This window comes from Oncorhynchus masou, chromosome 10 (genome assembly GCF_036934945.1).
Source record: "Oncorhynchus masou masou isolate Uvic2021 chromosome 10, UVic_Omas_1.1, whole genome shotgun sequence".
NCBI classification, from domain to species: Eukaryota; Metazoa; Chordata; class Actinopteri; order Salmoniformes; family Salmonidae; genus Oncorhynchus; species Oncorhynchus masou.
In genome coordinates, this window is record NC_088221.1 from 50,192,731 (window position 1) to 50,210,922 (window position 18,192).

The following is an 18,192-nucleotide window of genomic DNA, read 5'->3' on the forward strand; positions in this document are numbered from 1 at the left end:
CCCACACCAAGCCCAACACGGCCAGCCCACACCAAGCCCAGCACGGCCAGCCCACACCAAGCCCAGCACGGCCAGCCCACACCAAGCCCAGCACGGCCAGCCCACACCAAGCCCAGCACGGCCAGCCCACACCAAGCCCATCTCCTCCAGGTTCACTGTCCCATAACAGACCCATCTCCTCCATCTCCTCCAGGTTCAGTGGTTAATAGCTTTATCCTGTTCTGTGTATTAAAGCCCTGGAGCTGGACTCTGTGAGAGGCACCATCCCAGCTCGCTCCAGGCTGCTAATCCGCTCCACCGTGAGGCCTGCCAGGAGGACCAGATACTGCTGGGACCTCACATACCAGACACTCAGCTCTGCAGGTAGGTCCCCTGTTAGACAGCAGACACTCAGCTCTGTAGGTAGGTCCCCCTGTTAGACAGCAGCCACTCAGCTCTGCAGGTAGGTCCCCTGTTAGACAGCAGACACTCAGCTCTGCAGGTAGGTCCCCCTGTTAGACAGCTGACACTCAGCTCTGCAGGTAGGTCCCCTGTTAGACAGCAGACACTCAGCTCTGCAGGTAGGTCCCCCTGTTAGACAGCTGACACTCAGCTCTGCAGGTAGGTCCCCTGTTAGACAGCAGACACTCAGCTCTGCAGGTAGGTCCCCTGTTAGACAGCAGACACTCAGCTCTGCAGGTAGGTCCCCTGTTAGACAGCAGACACTCAGCTCTGCAGGTAGGTCCCCTGTTAGACAGCTGACACTCAGCTCTGCAGGTAGGTCCCCTGTTAGACAGCTGACACTCAGCTCTGCAGGTAGGTCCCCTGTTAGACAGCTGACACTCAGCTCTGCAGGTAGGTCCCCTGTTAGACAGCAGACACTCAGCTCTGCAGGTAGGTCCCCCTGTTAGACAGCTGACACTCAGCTCTGCAGGTAGGTCCCCTGTTAGACAGCTGACACTCAGCTCTGCAGGTAGGTCCCCTGTTAGACAGCTGACACTCAGCTCTGCAGGTAGGTCCCCTGTTAGACAGCTGACACTCAGCTCTGCAGGTAGGTCCCCCTGTTAGACAGCTGACACTCAGCTCTGCAGGTAGGTCCCCTGTTAGACAGCAGACACTCAGCTCTGCAGGTAGGTCCCCTGTTAGACAGCTGACACTCAGCTCTGCAGGTAGGTCCCCTGTTAGACAGCTGACACTCAGCTCTGCAGGTAGGTCCCCCTGTTAGACAGCAGACACTCAGCTCTGCAGGTAGGTCCCCCTGTTAGACAGCAGACACTCAGCTCTGCAGGTAGGTCCCCTGTTAGACACCAGACACTCAGCTCTGCAGGTAGGTCCCCTGTTAGACACCAGACACTCAGCTCTGCAGGTAGGTCCCCTGTTAGACAGCAGACACTCAGCTCTGCAGGTAGGTCCCCTGTTAGACAGCTGACACTCAGCTCTGCAGGTAGGTCCCCCTGTTAGACAGCTGACACTCAGCTCTGCAGGTAGGTCCCCTGTTAGACAGCTGACACTCAGCTCTGCAGGTAGGTCCCCTGTTAGACAGCAGACACTCAGCTCTGCAGGTAGGTCCCCATGTTAGACAGCAGACACTCAGCTCTGCAGGTAGGTCCCCTGTTAGACACCAGACACTCAGCTCTGCAGGTAGGTCCCCTGTTAGACACCAGACACTCAGCTCTGCAGGTAGGTCCCCTGTTAGACAGCTGACACTCAGCTCTGCAGGTAGGTCCCCTGTTAGACAGCAGACACACAATGTGACCAGCATCATGATTTGAATGACTAACTGTGATGTAATGGTTGTTTTTAAGAATTTTCCTAACCTTTCCCTCTCCCTTTGTCTTTTTGTCTCTCTCCTCCCTCTCCCTCCTGGTGGTTGGCTGTGCTGTTCGACTGTGGTCCTTGGACTGTCTGTCTCTCTCCTCTCTCCCTCCTGGTGGTTGGCTGTGCTGTTCGACTGTGGTCCTTGGACTGTCTGTCTCTCTCTCCTCTCTCTCCCTCCCGGTGGTTGGCTGTGCTGTTCGACTGTGGTCCTTGGACTGTCTGTCTCTCTCTCCTCCCTCTCCCTCCTGGTGGTTGGCTGTGCTGTTCGACTGTGGTCCTTGGACTGTCTGTCTCTCTCCTCTCTCCCTCCTGGTGGTTGGCTGTGCTGTTCGACTGTGGTCCTTGGACTGTCTGTCTCTCTCTCCCTCTCTCTCCCCTCCCGGTGGTTGGCTGTGCTGTTCGACTGTGGTCCTTGGACTGTCTGTCTCTCTCTCCTCTCTCTCCCTCCCGGTGGTTGGCTGTGCTGTTCGACTGTGGTCCTTGGACTGTCTGTCTCTCTCTCCTCCCTCTCCCTCCCGGTGGTTGGCTGTGCTGCTCGACTGTGGTCCTTGGACTGTCTGTCTCTCTCTCCTCCCTCTCCCTCCCGGTGGTTGGCTGTGCTGTTCGACTGTGGTCCTTGGACTGTCTGTCTCTCTCTCCTCCCTCTCCCTCCCGGTGGTTGGCTGTGCTGTTCGACTGTGGTCCTTGGACTGTCTGTCTCTCTCTCCTCCCTCTCCCTCCCGGTGGTTGGCTGTGCTGCTCGACTGTGGTCCTTGGACTGTCTGTCTCTCTCCTCCCTCTCCCTCCCGGTGGTTGGCTGTGCTGCTCGACTGTGGTCCTTGGACTGTCTGTCTCTCTCTCCTCCCTCTCCCTCCCGGTGGTTGGCTGTGCTGTTCGACTGTGGTCCTTGGACTGTCTGCCTCTTTCCCCTCTCTCTGCCCCCAGGCTCTGTGCTGGATGCTCCCCAGGCTCTGTGCCAGGTGCAGGGTGAAGGGGTGTTCCCCACCCTGGAGGTGACAGATGTGTGTTGCAGCGGCAGTGTGGAGGCGCTCAGCAAGCTGCAGATCTGGAGGCTCTTTTCTCTGGGACACCTCAACGCCCACCTGCAGAGAGACCCCGCCCCCCCGGAGCTCACCTACCGGGTGCCCACCAGACACAGGTGGGTTAGTAGGGACTATGAACTTTGTCAGATAAACACAAGTCTCTTGGTGACTGTGGAGTGAAGCAAGGCAAAAATTAGGTAAATTCCATTTTAGGATTGTATTCAATTCCTTTTCAAGTCAGTCATTCGATTCCTTTTCAAGTCAGTCATTCGATTCCTTTTCAAGTCAGTCATTCGATTCCTTTTCAAGTCAGTCATTCGATTCCTTTTCAAGTCAGTCATTCAATTCCTTTTCAAGTCAGTCATTCAATTCCTTTTCAAGTCAGTCATTCAATTCCTTTTCAAGTCAGTCATTCAATTCCTTTTCAAGTCAGTCATTCGATTCCTTTTCAAGTCAGTCATTCGATTCCTTTTCAAGTCAGTCATTCGATTCCTTTTCAAGTCAGTCATTCGATTCCTTTCCAAGTCAGTCATTCGATTCCTTTTCAAGTCAGTCATTCGATTCCTTTTCAAGTCAGTCATTCGATTCCTTTTCAAGTCAGTCAATTCAGAGAACAAACTGAAAATCCCCCCAAAAACACTCAATTGAAATGTGAGTTGACACCAACCCCTATCCACCCATCTATGAACTGTTGTGACATTTCTAATATCAGTGAATGGAATTGGCCTGGAGATATATACAGTGTGTAGTTGAGGTGTGCCTGTCCCCCACCTCCTCCAGTGTGCGTCGCTGTCCCTCCATCTTCACGTCGGCCATGTTGGATTTCAACTTCAGCGCTGCTCCGCTGGGCTCAGACCCCTCCAATGTGCTGCTGATGTTTGAGAACACTGGGAGCATCCCTGTCGAGTGGTCAGTATCTGTTATGCTATGCTAATATGCTATGTTATGCTATGCTATGCTATGCTATGTTGTGCGATGCTTTTCTATGCTATGCTATGTTTTTCTATGCGTTTCTATCCTATGTTATGCTTTGCTATGTTGTCCTATGCTTTTCTATTCTATGTTATGCTATGTTATGTTGTGCTATGCTTTTCTATTCTATGTTATGCTATGTTATGTTATGTTGTGCTATGCTATTCTATGTTATGCTATGCTTTTCTATGTTATGCTATGCTTTTCTATGTTATGCTATGCTTTTCTATGTTATGCTATGCTTTTCTATGTTAGGCTATGCTTTTCTATGTTACAATATGCTCTAAACTAAGCTATGCTATTCTATGCTAACCTCCACTCCCTCCAGGTCGTTCCTGTTCCCAGAAGACCAGCAGATAGAGCTTGAGTACTGGGCTGAGACTGGGGAGTTCAGCACTACAGAGCTCCACCACATGAAGGTCCAGGATAACAGGCTGTTTAATATAGCACCCCGCTCTGGTAAACTACACCCAGGACAACAGAAGGCAGTGACATTTAGCTACAGGTATGACCTAATCCAGGGGTGGAAAACATTTTTGGGCTTGAGGGCCACATCAGGATTTAGAAATTCAATGTCCAAACTGATTTTTTTTTTGGGGGGGGGGGGGGACCGATCTTAGTCGTTTAAAATCAATCAGTAGGCGAAAAGAAGGGCAGTTATTTTCAAATACTGTAGGTCCATTATTATCTCTACATATCCCCTCTACTTCCTGCTCTAGTCTCATGTTGCACTACTTCCAAATGACTTGGCTATTGAGGTTGGATACACAGACACAACCAAAAATAATAGCCCTTAATAATAAATCATTCAAGAAAATAATGACGTGGTGAGATGTAATATTCTTTACATACCGTCCGTCTTGTTGTTGTCGTTCTTCTTCACAGACATGACTTTGTTGGTACTGACCGTCTCCCAGTCCTGTTCAAGCTGTCTCACGGCAGAGAGATTCTGGTGAGACAGCACAGTCATATTTTATGTGTCGGTTTTCCTAGGAAACAGATTCTAGTCTAGACCTCTCCGTTGAACCTGTTTGTTAATTCAGGACCAGATGATGTCTTGGGAACCAGTATTTTTTAGATGTCTGGGTTTGTTAATTCAGGATCAGATGATGTCTTGGGAACCAGTATTTTTAGATGTCTGGGTTTGTTAATTCAGGACCAGATGTTGTCTTGGGAACCAGTATTTTTTGATGTCTGGGCTTGTTAATTCAGGACCAGATGATGTCTTGGGAACCAGTATTTTTAGATGTCTGGGTTTGTTAATTCAGGACCAGATGTTGTCATGGGAACCAGTATTTTTTAGATGTCTGGGTTTGTTAATTCAGGACCAGATGTTGTCATGGGAACCAGTATTTTTAGATGTCTGGGTTTGTTAATTCAGGACCAGATGATGTCTTGGGAACCAGTATTTTTAGATGTCTGGGTTTGTTAATTCAGGACCAGATGTTGTCTTGGGAACCAGTATTTTTAGATGTCTGGGTTTGTTAATTCAGGACCAGATGTTGTCTTGGGAACCAGTCTTTTTAGATGTCTGGGTTTGTTAATTCAGGACCAGATGATGTCTTGGGAACCAGTATTTTTTAGATGTCTGGGTTTGTTAATTCAGGACCAGATGATGTCTTGGGAACCAGTATTTTTTAGATGTCTGGGTTTGTTAATTCAGGACCAGATGTTGTCTTGGGAACCAGTATTTTTTAGATGTCTGGGTTTGTTAATTCAGGACCAGATGTTGTCTTGGGAACCAGTATTTTTTAGATGTCTGGGTTTGTTAATTCAGGACCAGATGATGTCTTGGGAACCAGTATTTTTTAGATGTCTGGGTTTGTTAATTCAGGACCAGATGTTGTCTTGGGAACCAGTCTTTTTAGATGTCTGGGTTTGTTAATTCAGGACCAGATGTTGTCTTGGGAACCAGTATTTTTTGATGTCTGGGCTTGTTAATTCAGGACCAGATGATGTCTTGGGAACCAGTATTTTTTAGATGTCTGGGTTTGTTAATTCAGGACCAGATGATGTCTTGGGAACCAGTATTTTTTAGATGTCTGGGTTTGTTAATTCAGGACCAGATGATGTCTTGGGAACCAGTATTTTTTAGATGTCTGGGTTTGTTAATTCAGGACCAGATGTTGTCTTGGGAACCAGTATTTTTTAGATGTCTGGGTTTGTTAATTCAGGACCAGATGGTGTCTTGGGAACCAGTATTTTTTAGATGTCTGGGTTTGTTAATTCAGGACCAGATGTTGTCTTGGGAACCAGTATTTTTTAGATGTCTGGGTTTGTTAATTCAGGACCAGATGTTGTCTTGGGAACCAGTATTTTTTAGATGTCTGGGTTTGTTAATTCAGGACCAGATGTTGTCTTGGGAACCAGTATTTTTTAGATGTCTGGGTTTGTTAATTCAGGACCAGATGTTGTCTTGGGAACCAGTATTTTTTAGATGTCTGGGTTTGTTAATTCAGGACCAGATGTTGTCTTGGGAACCAGTATTTTTAGATGTCTGGGTTTGTTAATTCAGGACCAGATGTTGTCTTGGGAACCAGTATTTTTTAGATGTCTGGGCTTGTTAATTCAGGACCAGATGTTGTCTTGGGAACCAGTATTTTTAGATGTCTGGGTTTGTTAATTCAGGACCAGATGTTGTCTTGGGAACCAGTATTTTTAGATGTCTGGGTTTGTTAATTCAGGACCAGATGTTGTCTTGGGAACCAGTATTTTTAGATGTCTGGGTTTGTTAATTCAGGACCAGATGTTGTCTTGGGAACCAGTATTTTTAGATGTCTGGGTTTGTTAATTCAGGACCAGATGTTGTCTTGGGAACCAGTATTTTTAGATGTCTGGGCTTGTTAATTCAGGACCAGATGTTGTCTTGGGAACCAGTATTTTTAGATGTCTGGGCTGAGGATAGAAAGAAACTGTATCTCATGCTGATAGTACCCACGGTCTCCGTTTTGTTTGTCTGTGTGCAGTTGAACTTCATGGGAGTGACGGTGGAGAGAGACAGACACTATCTCCACTTCACCTCCACCAAGCACGTCTTTGCCCCAGTGCCAATCGGGGGGTTCAGTCCGCCTAAACAGGTCAGACTCCCTGCTCAGGCTTCACAATAAGTGATTGGTTTGCAGTGTAAAAGGTTGGGAAACTCACCTCATCCCGTCACCAATGTATAGACCCCACCTTGGTGGTTTCCCTCTGCCTCGCTATTCTTATTTTACTGCAGCACTTTTTAATTATTTGTTACTTTTATTTCGTATTTTTTAGGTAATTTTCTTAAAACTGAATTGTTGGTTAAGAGCTTGTAAGTAAGTATTTCACTGTAATGTTGTATTTGGCGCATGTGACAAATACAATTAAAATTTGATTTGAAGACCGTTATAATTGTGACAAATACAATTGAAATTTGATTTGAAGACAGTTATAATTGTGACAAATACAATTGAAATTTGATTTGAAGACAGTTATAATTGTGACAAATACAATTGAAATTTGATTTGAAGACAGTTATAATTGTGACAAATACAATTTAAATTTGATTTGAAGACAGTTATAATTGTGACAAATACAATTTAAATTTGATTTGAAGACAGTTCTAATTACACCAGAAAGCGTATCATTCACTACTCCCCTCAGTTTCAGCTAATTCTTCATCAAATCTAAATCAAATCAAATCAAAATGTATTGGTCACATACACATGTTTATAGCAGATGTTATTGCGGGTGTAGCGAAGTGCTTGTGTTTCTAGCGCCAACAGTGCAGTAATATCTAACAACATATACCCAATACACACAACTCTAAGTAAAGGAATGAAATTAAGAATATATAAATATATGGATGAGTAATGTCAGAGCAGCATAGACTAAGATACAGTAGAATACAATATATATATGATGAGTAATTCAAGATATGTAACCATTCATCCCTTCATTATGGAGAGTCGTCACAGTGTCTGGTTGTATTGCAGGTGTATGAGCTGTACAACGGAGGGGCTGTCCCTCTGAGGTACCGTGTGGACACAGAGCCCCTTGAGCAGCTGACGGCTGATAACTTTGGTCACCCCGTGCTGCAGTGTCTCAACCCCCAGGGAGAGGTGAAGCCTGGCAGGACAGCCCTACTGGAGTGGGTCCTCTCCCCCCTGGAGGCCAAGACTTACAGTGTGAGTAGCAACCCTCTGTTAGGTGACCTAGAGGTTAGAGAGACGGCCATGCCACCCTAGATTTGCAGTTTGAAGTCCGAAGGGGAAAAACTGGTATCCTTCTAGGTATTCTAGATGCCATCTCCTGCCGTTGTACCATCCTCCTCCTCCTCACACAGCCCTGTGTTTATTGTACCATCCTCCTCTCTCCTGCCGTTGTACCATCTTCCTCTTCCTCTCTCCTGCCGTTGTACCATCCTCCTCCTCCTCACACAGCCCTGTGTTTATTGTACCATCCTCCTCTCTCCTGCCGTTGTACCATCTTCCTCTTCCTCTCTCCTGCCTCCTCCTCCTCCTCACACAGCCCTGTGTTTATTGTACCATCCTCCTCTCTCCTGCCGTTGTACCATCTTCCTCTTCCTCTCTCCTGCCTCCTCCTCCTCCTCACACAGTCCTGTGTTTATTGTACCATCCTCCTCTCTCCTGCCGTTGTACCATCTTCCTCTTCCTCTCTCCTGCCGTTGTACCATCCTCCTCCTCCTCCTCACACAGCCCTGTGTTTATTGTCCCATCCTCCTCTCTCCTGCCGTTGTACCATCCTCCTCTTCCTCTCTCCTGCCGTTGTACCATCCTCCTCCTCGTCACACAGCCCTGTGTTTATTTCCAGGTGGACATCTCTATCCATGTGCTGGAGGGAGACACCATGCTGTTGACGTTTGAAGGTTGTGGGTTTGATAACAGTGTGCTGGGAGAGTCGGCACCACTACAGCTTCACGATGGCTACATGTCTGTCCCCAGCACACAGAGGATGGCCCTGCCCAACCAGGTGAGTGGCCCATCTACCTCTTCCCATATAGTCTTACCTGGTCCTGTTTGGCTCAGTTGGTAGAGCATGTCTCTTGCAATGACAAGATAGTTGGCTCGATTTTCCCAGAACCACCTGCATGACTAAGTCTCTGCTTAATGGAATTATTATATTATAAATTGGTCATAACATTTCGTCTAGGTCACAACAACAGACAAACACAGTCTGCTTGAACTAATAACACACAAACAATTATACGTTTTCATGTCTTTATTGAACACATCGTGTAAACATTCACAGTGCAGGGTGGGAAAAGTATGTGAACCCCTGGATTTAATAACTGGTTGACCCTCCTTTGGCAGCAATAACCTCAAACAAACGTTTTCTGTAGTTGTGGATCAGACCTGCACAACGGTCAGGAGGAATTTTGGACCATTCCTCTTTACAAAACTGTTTCAGTTCAGCAATATTCTTGGGATGTCTGGCGTGAACCGCTCTCTTGAGGTCATGCCACAGCATCTCAATCGGGTTGAGGACAGGACTCTGACTGGGCATATTGTCTTCTGTTGTTGATTTACTTCTGTGTTTTGGGTCGTTGTCCTGTTGCATCACCAAACTTCTGCTGAGCTTCATTTGGCGGACAGATACATTCTCCTGTCTTGATAAACTTGGGAATTCATTTTTCCGTCGACGATAGCAAGCTGTCCAAGCCCTGAGGCAGCAAAGCAGCCCCAAACCATGATGCCCCCTCCCTCCCTCCACCAAATCAAATTTATTTATATAGCCCTTCGTACATCAGCTGATGTCACAAAATGCTGTACAGAAACCCAGCCTAAAACCCCAAACGGCAAGCAATGCAGGCGTAGAAGCACGGTGGCTAGGAAAAACTCCCTAGAAAGGTCAAAACCTGGGAAGAAACCTAGAGAGGAACCAGGCTATGAGGGGTGGCCAGTCCTCTTCTTGCTGTGCCGGGTAGAGATTAGAAACCTAGAGAGGAACCAGGCTATGAGGGGTGGCCAGTCCTCTTCTGGCTGTGCCGGGTGGAGATGCTTTACAGTTGGGATGAGGTTTTGATGTTGGTGTGCTGTGCCTTTTTTTTCTCCACACATAGTGTTGTGTGTTCCTTCCAAACATCTCAACTTTAGTTTCATCTGTCCACAGAATATTTTTGGAACATCCAAGTGCTCTTTTGTAAACTTCAGACATGCAGCAATGTTTTTTTGGACAGCAGTGGCTTCTTCCGTGGTGTCCTCCCATGAACACCATTCTTGTTTAGTGTTTTACGTATCGTAGATTCGTCAACAGAGACGTTAGCATGTTCCAGAGATTTCTGTATGTCTTTAGCTGACACTATAAGATTCTTCTTAACCTCGTTGAGCATTCTGCGCTGTGCTCTTGCAGTCATCTTTGCAGGATGGCCACTCCTAGGGAGAGTAGCAACAGTGCTGAACTTTCTCCATTTATAGACAATTTGTCTTACTATGGACTGATGAACATCAAGACTTTTAGAGATACTTTTGTAACCCTTTCCAGCTTTATGCAAGTCATCAATTCTTAATCTTATGTCTTCTGAGATATCTTTTGTTCGAGGCCTGGTTCACATCAGTCAATGCTTCGTGTGAATAGCAAACTAGTTTTTAATATTGCAGGGCAGCTCTAACCAACATCTCCAATCTGGTCTCATTGATTAGACTCCAGGTTAGCTGACTCCTGACTCCTGACTCCAATTATCTTTTGGAGAAGTCATCAGCCTAGGGGGTTCACATACTTTTCCCAACCTACACTGTGAATGTTTAAATTGTGTATTCAATGTAGACAAGAAAAATACATTAATTTGTGTGTTATTAGTTAAAGCAGACTGTGTTGGTCTGTTGTTGTGACTTAGATGAAGATCAGATCAGATTTTATCACCAATTTATGCAGAAATCCAGGTCTTTCCAAAGGGTTCACATACTTTTTCTTGCCACAGTAACTAATGCCACCATGGAATCTTTTTGTATCCCTCTACCTGTCCTGGGGCTCCTATTGGCACATTTACATTGACATTTAAGTCATTTAGCAGACGCTCTTATCCAGAGCGACTTACAAATTGGTGAATTCACCTTCTGACATCCAGTGGAACAGCCACTTTACAATAGTGCATCTAAATCATTAAGGGGGGTGAGAAGGATTACTTATCCTATCCTTGGCCAATGTTTTAGTGATGAAGTATGACAGAGGCTACACTCATAACCCCGGCCCTCTGTCTCGTCTGCAGGTGCTGTTCCTGTCAGAGGAGAGATTGTGTCTTGGGGACATCCCAGTCTGCTCTCGCTCCACACGGGTCCTGTTCCTGACGAATGTCTCCCACAGTGACAGAGTCCTCTACAACTGGAACCTGACTGACCAGGTTAGCATGCAGTATATTAGCCTGGAGCCTGACTGACCAGGTTAGCATGCAGTATATTAGCCTGGAACCTGACTGACCAGGTTAGCATGCAGTATATTAGCCTGGAACTGACCAGGTTAGCATGCAGTATATTAGCCTGGAACCTGACTGACCAGGTTAGCATGCAGTATATTAGCCTGGAACCTGACTGACCAGGTTAGCATGCAGTATATTAGCCTGGAACTGACCAGGTTAGCATGCAGTATATTAGCCTGGAACCTGACTGACCAGGTTAGCATGCAGTATATTAGCCTGGAACTTGACTGACCAGGTTAGCATGCAGTATATTAGCCTGGAACCTGACTGACTAGGTTAGCATGCAGTATATTAGCCTGGAACCTGACTGACCAGGTTAGCATGCAGTATATTAGCCTGGAACCTGACTGACCAGGTTAGCATGCAGTATATTAGCCTGGAACCTGGCTGACCAGGTTAGCATGCAGTATATTAGCCTGGAACCTGACTGACCAGGTTAGCATGCAGTATATTAGCCTGGAGCCTGACTGACCAGGTTAGCATGCAGTATATTAGCCTGGAACCTGACTGACCAGGTTAGCATGCAGTATATTAGCCTGGAACCTGACTGACCAGGTTAGCATGCAGTATATTAGCCTGGAACCTGACTGACCAGGTTAGCATGCAGTATATTAGCCTGGAAACTGACTGACCAGGTTAGCATGCAGTATATTAGCCTGGAGCCTGACTGACCAGGTTAGCATGCAGTATATTAGCCTGGAGCCTGACTGACCAGGTTAGCATGCAGTATATTAGCCTGGAACCTGACTGACCAGGTTAGCATGCAGTATATTAGCCTGGAACCTGACTGACCAGGTTAGCATGCAGTATATTAGCCTGGAACTGACCAGGTTAGCATGCAGTATATTAGCCTGGAACCTGACTGACCAGGTTAGCATGCAGTATATTAGCCTGGAACCTGACTGACCAGGTTAGCATGCAGTATATTAGCCTGGAGCCTGACTGACCAGGTTAGCATGCAGTATATTAGCCTGGAACTGACCAGGTTAGCATGCAGTATATTAGCCTGGAACCTGACTGACCAGGTTAGCATGCAGTATATTAGCCTGGAACCTGACTGACCAGGTTAGCATGCAGTATATTAGCCTGGAGCCTGACTGACCAGGTTAGCATGCAGTATATTAGCCTGGAACCTGACTGACCAGGTTAGCATGCAGTATATTAGCCTGGAACCTGACTGACCAGGTTAGCATGCAGTATATTAGCCTGGAGCCTGACTGACCAGGTTAGCATGCAGTATATTAGCCTGGAACTGACCAGGTTAGCATGCAGTATATTAGCCTGGAACCTGACTGACCAGGTTAGCATGCAGTATATTAGCCTGGAACCTGACTGACCAGGTTAGCATGCAGTATATTAGCCTGGAGCCTGACTGACCAGGTTAGCATGCAGTATATTAGCCTGGAACTGACCAGGTTAGCATGCAGTATATTAGCCTGGAACTTGACTGACCAGGTTAGCATGCAGTATATTAGCCTGGAACTGACCAGGTTAGCATGCAGTATATTAGCCTGGAACCTGACTGACCAGGTTAGCATGCAGTATATTAGCCTGGAACCTGACTGACCAGGTTAGCATGCAGTATATTAGCCTGGAACTGACCAGGTTAGCATGCAGTATATTAGCCTGGAACCTGACTGACCAGGTTAGCATGCAGTATATTAGCCTGGAACCTGACTGACTAGGTTAGCATGCAGTATATTAGCCTGGAACCTGACTGACCAGGTTAGCATGCAGTATATTAGCCTGGAACCTGACTGACCAGGTTAGCATGCAGTATATTAGCCTGGAACCTGACTGACCAGGTTAGCATGCAGTATATTAGCCTGGAGCCTGACTGACCAGGTTAGCATGCAGTATATTAGCCTGGAACCTGACTGACCAGGTTAGCATGCAGTATATTAGCCTGGAGCCTGACTGACCAGGTTAGCATGCAGTATATTAGCCTGGAACTGACCAGGTTAGCATGCAGTATATTAGCCTGGAACCTGACTGACCAGGTTAGCATGCAGTATATTAGCCTGGAACCTGACTGACCAGGTTAGCATGCAGTATATTAGCCTGGAGCCTGACTGACCAGGTTAGCATGCAGTATATTAGCCTGGAACTGACCAGGTTAGCATGCAGTATATTAGCCTGGAACTTGACTGACCAGGTTAGCATGCAGTATATTAGCCTGGAACTGACCAGGTTAGCATGCAGTATATTAGCCTGGAACCTGACTGACCAGGTTAGCATGCAGTATATTAGCCTGGAACCTGACTGACCAGGTTAGCATGCAGTATATTAGCCTGGAACTGACCAGGTTAGCATGCAGTATATTAGCCTGGAACCTGACTGACCAGGTTAGCATGCAGTATATTAGCCTGGAACCTGACTGACTAGGTTAGCATGCAGTATATTAGCCTGGAACCTGACTGACCAGGTTAGCATGCAGTATATTAGCCTGGAACCTGACTGACCAGGTTAGCATGCAGTATATTAGCCTGGAACCTGACTGACCAGGTTAGCATGCAGTATATTAGCCTGGAGCCTGACTGACCAGGTTAGCATGCAGTATATTAGCCTGGAACCTGACTGACCAGGTTAGCATGCAGTATATTAGCCTGGAACCTGACTGACCAGGTTAGCATGCAGTATATTAGCCTGGAACCTGACTGACCAGGTTAGCATGCAGTATATTAGCCTGGAAACTGACTGACCAGGTTAGCATGCAGTATATTAGCCTGGAACCTGACTGACCAGGTTAGCATGCAGTATATTAGCCTGGAGCCTGACTGACCAGGTTAGCATGCCGTATATTAGCCTGGAACCTGACTGACCAGGTTAGCATGCAGTATATTAGCCTGGAACCTGACTGACCAGGTTAGCATGCAGTATATTAGCCTGGAACCTGACTGACCAGGTTAGCATGCAGTATATTAGCCTGGAAACTGACTGACCAGGTTAGCATGCAGTATATTAGCCTGGAGCCTGACTGACCAGGTTAGCATGCAGTATATTAGCCTGGAACCTGACTGACCAGGTTAGCATGCAGTATATTAGCCTGGAACCTGACTGACCAGGTTAGCATGCAGTATATTAGCCTGGAACCTGACTGACCAGGTTAGCATGCAGTATATTAGCCTGGAACTTGACTGACCAGGTTAGCATGCACTATATTAGCCTGGAACCTGACTGACCAGGTTAGCATGCAGTATATTAGCCTGGAACCTGACTGACCAGGTTAGCATGCAGTATATTAGCCTGGAGCCTGACTGACCAGGTTAGCATGCAGTATATTAGCCTGGAACTGACCAGGTTAGCATGCAGTATATTAGCCTGGAACTGACCAGGTTAGCATGCAGTATATTAGCCTGGAACTGACCAGGTTAGCATGCAGTATATTAGCCTGGAACTGACCAGGTTAGCATGCAGTATATTAGCCTGGAACTGACCAGGTTAGCATGCAGTATATTAGCCTGGAGCCTGACTGACCAGGTTAGCATGCAGTATATTAGCCTGGAGCCTGACTGACCAGGTTAGCATGCAGTATATTAGCCTGGAGCCTGACTGTGTGTTCGAGACGTCGTCGAGGAACACAAGGTGCCTCCTCGTACTCATCGCCCACGAAGCTCCAATTCAAATCCCATTAGACAGCTCTGCAAGCGTTATGGCGTCAAAATACGTTTCACTGAGCAACTATCGTCATGTTTATTTTTTTATTTTACCTTTATTTAACCAGGCAAGTCAGTTAAGAACATATTCTTATTTTCAATGACGGCCTGGGAACAGTGGGTTAACTGCCTGTTCAGGGGCAGAACAACAGATTTGTACCTTGTCAGCTCGGGGGTTTGAACTCGCAACCTTCCGGTTACTAGTCCAACACTTTAACCACTAGGCTACATGTAGTGCCACTACAGCCGGTATGTTCTTCCACAAAAGGTCTACATACAAATTTGGCATTAGAGAGGAGACACCTCATACTCATCGTCGACGTCTAACGCACAGATACTGGGGTAAAATATATCTATGATTGTGCTGTACACTGTATGTACTGTAGCGTCCTGGACATACTGCAGTATACTGGACATACTGCAGTATACTGGACATACTGCAGCGTACTGGACATACTGCAGTATACTGGACATACTGCAGCGTACTGGACATACTGCAGCATACTGGACATACTGCAGCGTACTGGACATACTGCAGCGTACTGGACATACTGCAGTATACTGTACATACTGCAGCGTACTGGACATACTGCAGCATACTGTACATACTGCAGCGTACTGGACATACTGCAGCGTACTGTACATACTGCAGCATACTGTACATACTGCAATATACTGTACATACTGCAGCATACTGTACATACTGCAAATACTGTACATACTGCAGCATACTGTACATACTGCAGCATACTGTACATACTGCAGTGTACTGGACATACTGCAGCGTACTGGACATACTGCAGTATACTGTACATACTGCAGTATACTGTACATGCTGCAGTATACTGTACATACTGCAGCGTACTGGACATACTGGACATACTGCAGCGTACTGGACATACTGCAGCGTACTGGACATACTGCAGCGTACTGGACATACTGCAGCGTACTGGACATACTGCAGCGTACTGGACATACTGCAGCATACTGTACATACTGCAGCATACTGTACATACTGCAGCGTACTGGACATACTGCAGCGTACTGTACATACTGCAGCATACTGTACATACTGCAATATACTGTACATACTGCAGCATACTGTACATACTGCAGCGTACTGTACATACTGCAGCGTACTGGACATACTGCAGCGTACTGGACATACTGCAGTATACTGTACATACTGCAGTATACTGTACATACTGCAGTATACTGTACATACTGCAGCGTACTGGACATACTGTACATACTGCAGCGTACTGGACATACTGCAGCGTACTGGACATACTGCAGCATACTGTACATACTTAGTATACTGTACATACTGTACATACTGCAGCGTCCTGGACATACTGCAGCGTACTGGACATACTGCAGCGTACTGGACATACTGCAGCGTACTGGACATACTGCAGCGTACTGGACATACTGTACATACTGCAACGTACTGGACATACTGCAGTATACTGTACATACTGCAGCATACTGTACATACTTAGTATACTGTACATACTGGACATACTGCAGCGTACTGGACATACTGCAGCGTACTGGACATACTGCAGCGTACTGGACATACTGCAGCGTACTGTACATACTGCAGTATACTGTACATACTGCAGCGTACGGTACATACTGTACATACTGCAGCGCCCTGGGCATACTGCAGCATACTGTACATACTGCAGCGTAAGGTACATACTGTACATATTGCAGAGTACTGGACATACTGCAGCATACTGTACATACTGCAGCATACTGTACATACTGCAGCATACTGTACATACTGCAGCGTACTGGACATACTGCAGCATACTGGACATACTGCAGCGTACTGGACATACTGCAGCATACTGTACATACTGTACATACTGCAGTGTACTGGACATACTGCAGTATACTGGACATACTGCAGCATACTGTACATACTGCAGTATACTGTACATACTGTACATACTGCAGCGTCCTGTACATACTGCAGCCTACTGGACATACTGCAGCCTACTGGACATACTGCAGCATCCTGGACATACTACAGCATACTGTACATGCTGCAGCGTACTGGGAATACTGCAGCATACTGTACATACTGCAGCCTACTGGACATACTGCAGCGTACTGGACATACTGCAGCATACTGTACATACTGCAGTGTACTGGACATACTGCAGTATACTGTACATAGTGCAGCCTACTGGACATACTGCAGCATACTGGACATACTGCAGCGTACTGGACATACTGCAGCGTACTGGACATACTGCAGCGTACTGGACATACTGCAGCGTACTGGACATACTGCAGCATACTGGACATACTGCAGTATACTGTACATAGTGCAGCCTACTGGACATACTGCAGCATACTGGACATACTGCAGCGTACTGGACATACTGCAGCGTACTGGACATACTGCAGCGTACTGGACATACTGCAGCGTACTGGACATACTGCAGCGTACTGGACATACTGCAGCGTACTGGACATACTGCAGCGTACTGGACATACTGCAGCATACTGGACATACTGCAGCATACTGGACATACTGTACATACTGTACATACTGCAGCGTACTGGACATACTGCAGCGTACTGTACATACTGCAGCGTACTGTACATACTGCAGCGTACTGGACATACTGCAGCGTACTGTACATACTGCAGCGTACTGGACATACTGTACATACTGCAGCATACTGGACATACTGCAGCGTACTGGACATACTGCAGCGTATTGGACATACTGTACATACTGCAGCATACTGGACATACTGCAGCATACTGGACATACTGCAGCGTACTGGACATACTGTACATACTGCAGCATACTGGACATACTGGACATACTGCAGCGTACTGGGCATACTGCAGCATACTGGACATACTGTACATACTGCAGCGTACTGGACATACTGTACATACTGCAGCGTACTGGACATACTGCAGCGTACTGGACATACTGCAGCGTATTGGACATACTGTACATACTGCAGCGTACTGGACATACTGCAGGCTACTGGACATACTGCAGGCTACTGGACATACTGCAGCATACTGGACATACTGCAGCATACTGGACATACTGCAGCATACTGGACATACTGCAGGCTACTGGACATACTGCAGCGTACTGGACATACTGCAGCGTACTGGACATACTGCAGGCTACTGGACATACTGCAGCGTACTGGACATACTGCAGCATACTGGACATACTGCAGCATACTGGACATACTGCAGCATACTGTACATACTGTACATACTGCAGCCTACTGGACATACTGCAGCCTACTGGACATACTGCGGACTGGACATACTGCAGCATACTGTACGCTACAGCTTA

At 46.7% G+C, this 18,192-nt stretch overlaps 1 protein-coding gene across 1 annotated transcript in view; it reads left to right on the forward strand.

Annotated features, from left to right (window-relative positions):
- The window catches only part of cfap65 (cilia and flagella associated protein 65), a 99,989-nt gene that overhangs the window by 35,010 nt on the left and 46,787 nt on the right, over positions 1-18,192 (forward strand). Inside the window, exons 17-25 of the mRNA XM_064976967.1 lie at positions 235-363; positions 2,722-2,935; positions 3,600-3,728; positions 4,120-4,296; positions 4,677-4,743; positions 6,758-6,868; positions 7,751-7,942; positions 8,589-8,747; positions 10,984-11,115. Of these exons, the coding sequence (XP_064833039.1) occupies positions 235-363; positions 2,722-2,935; positions 3,600-3,728; positions 4,120-4,296; positions 4,677-4,743; positions 6,758-6,868; positions 7,751-7,942; positions 8,589-8,747; positions 10,984-11,115 (1,310 nt within the window). The remainder of the gene's footprint in view (positions 1-234; positions 364-2,721; positions 2,936-3,599; positions 3,729-4,119; positions 4,297-4,676; positions 4,744-6,757; positions 6,869-7,750; positions 7,943-8,588; positions 8,748-10,983; positions 11,116-18,192) is intronic.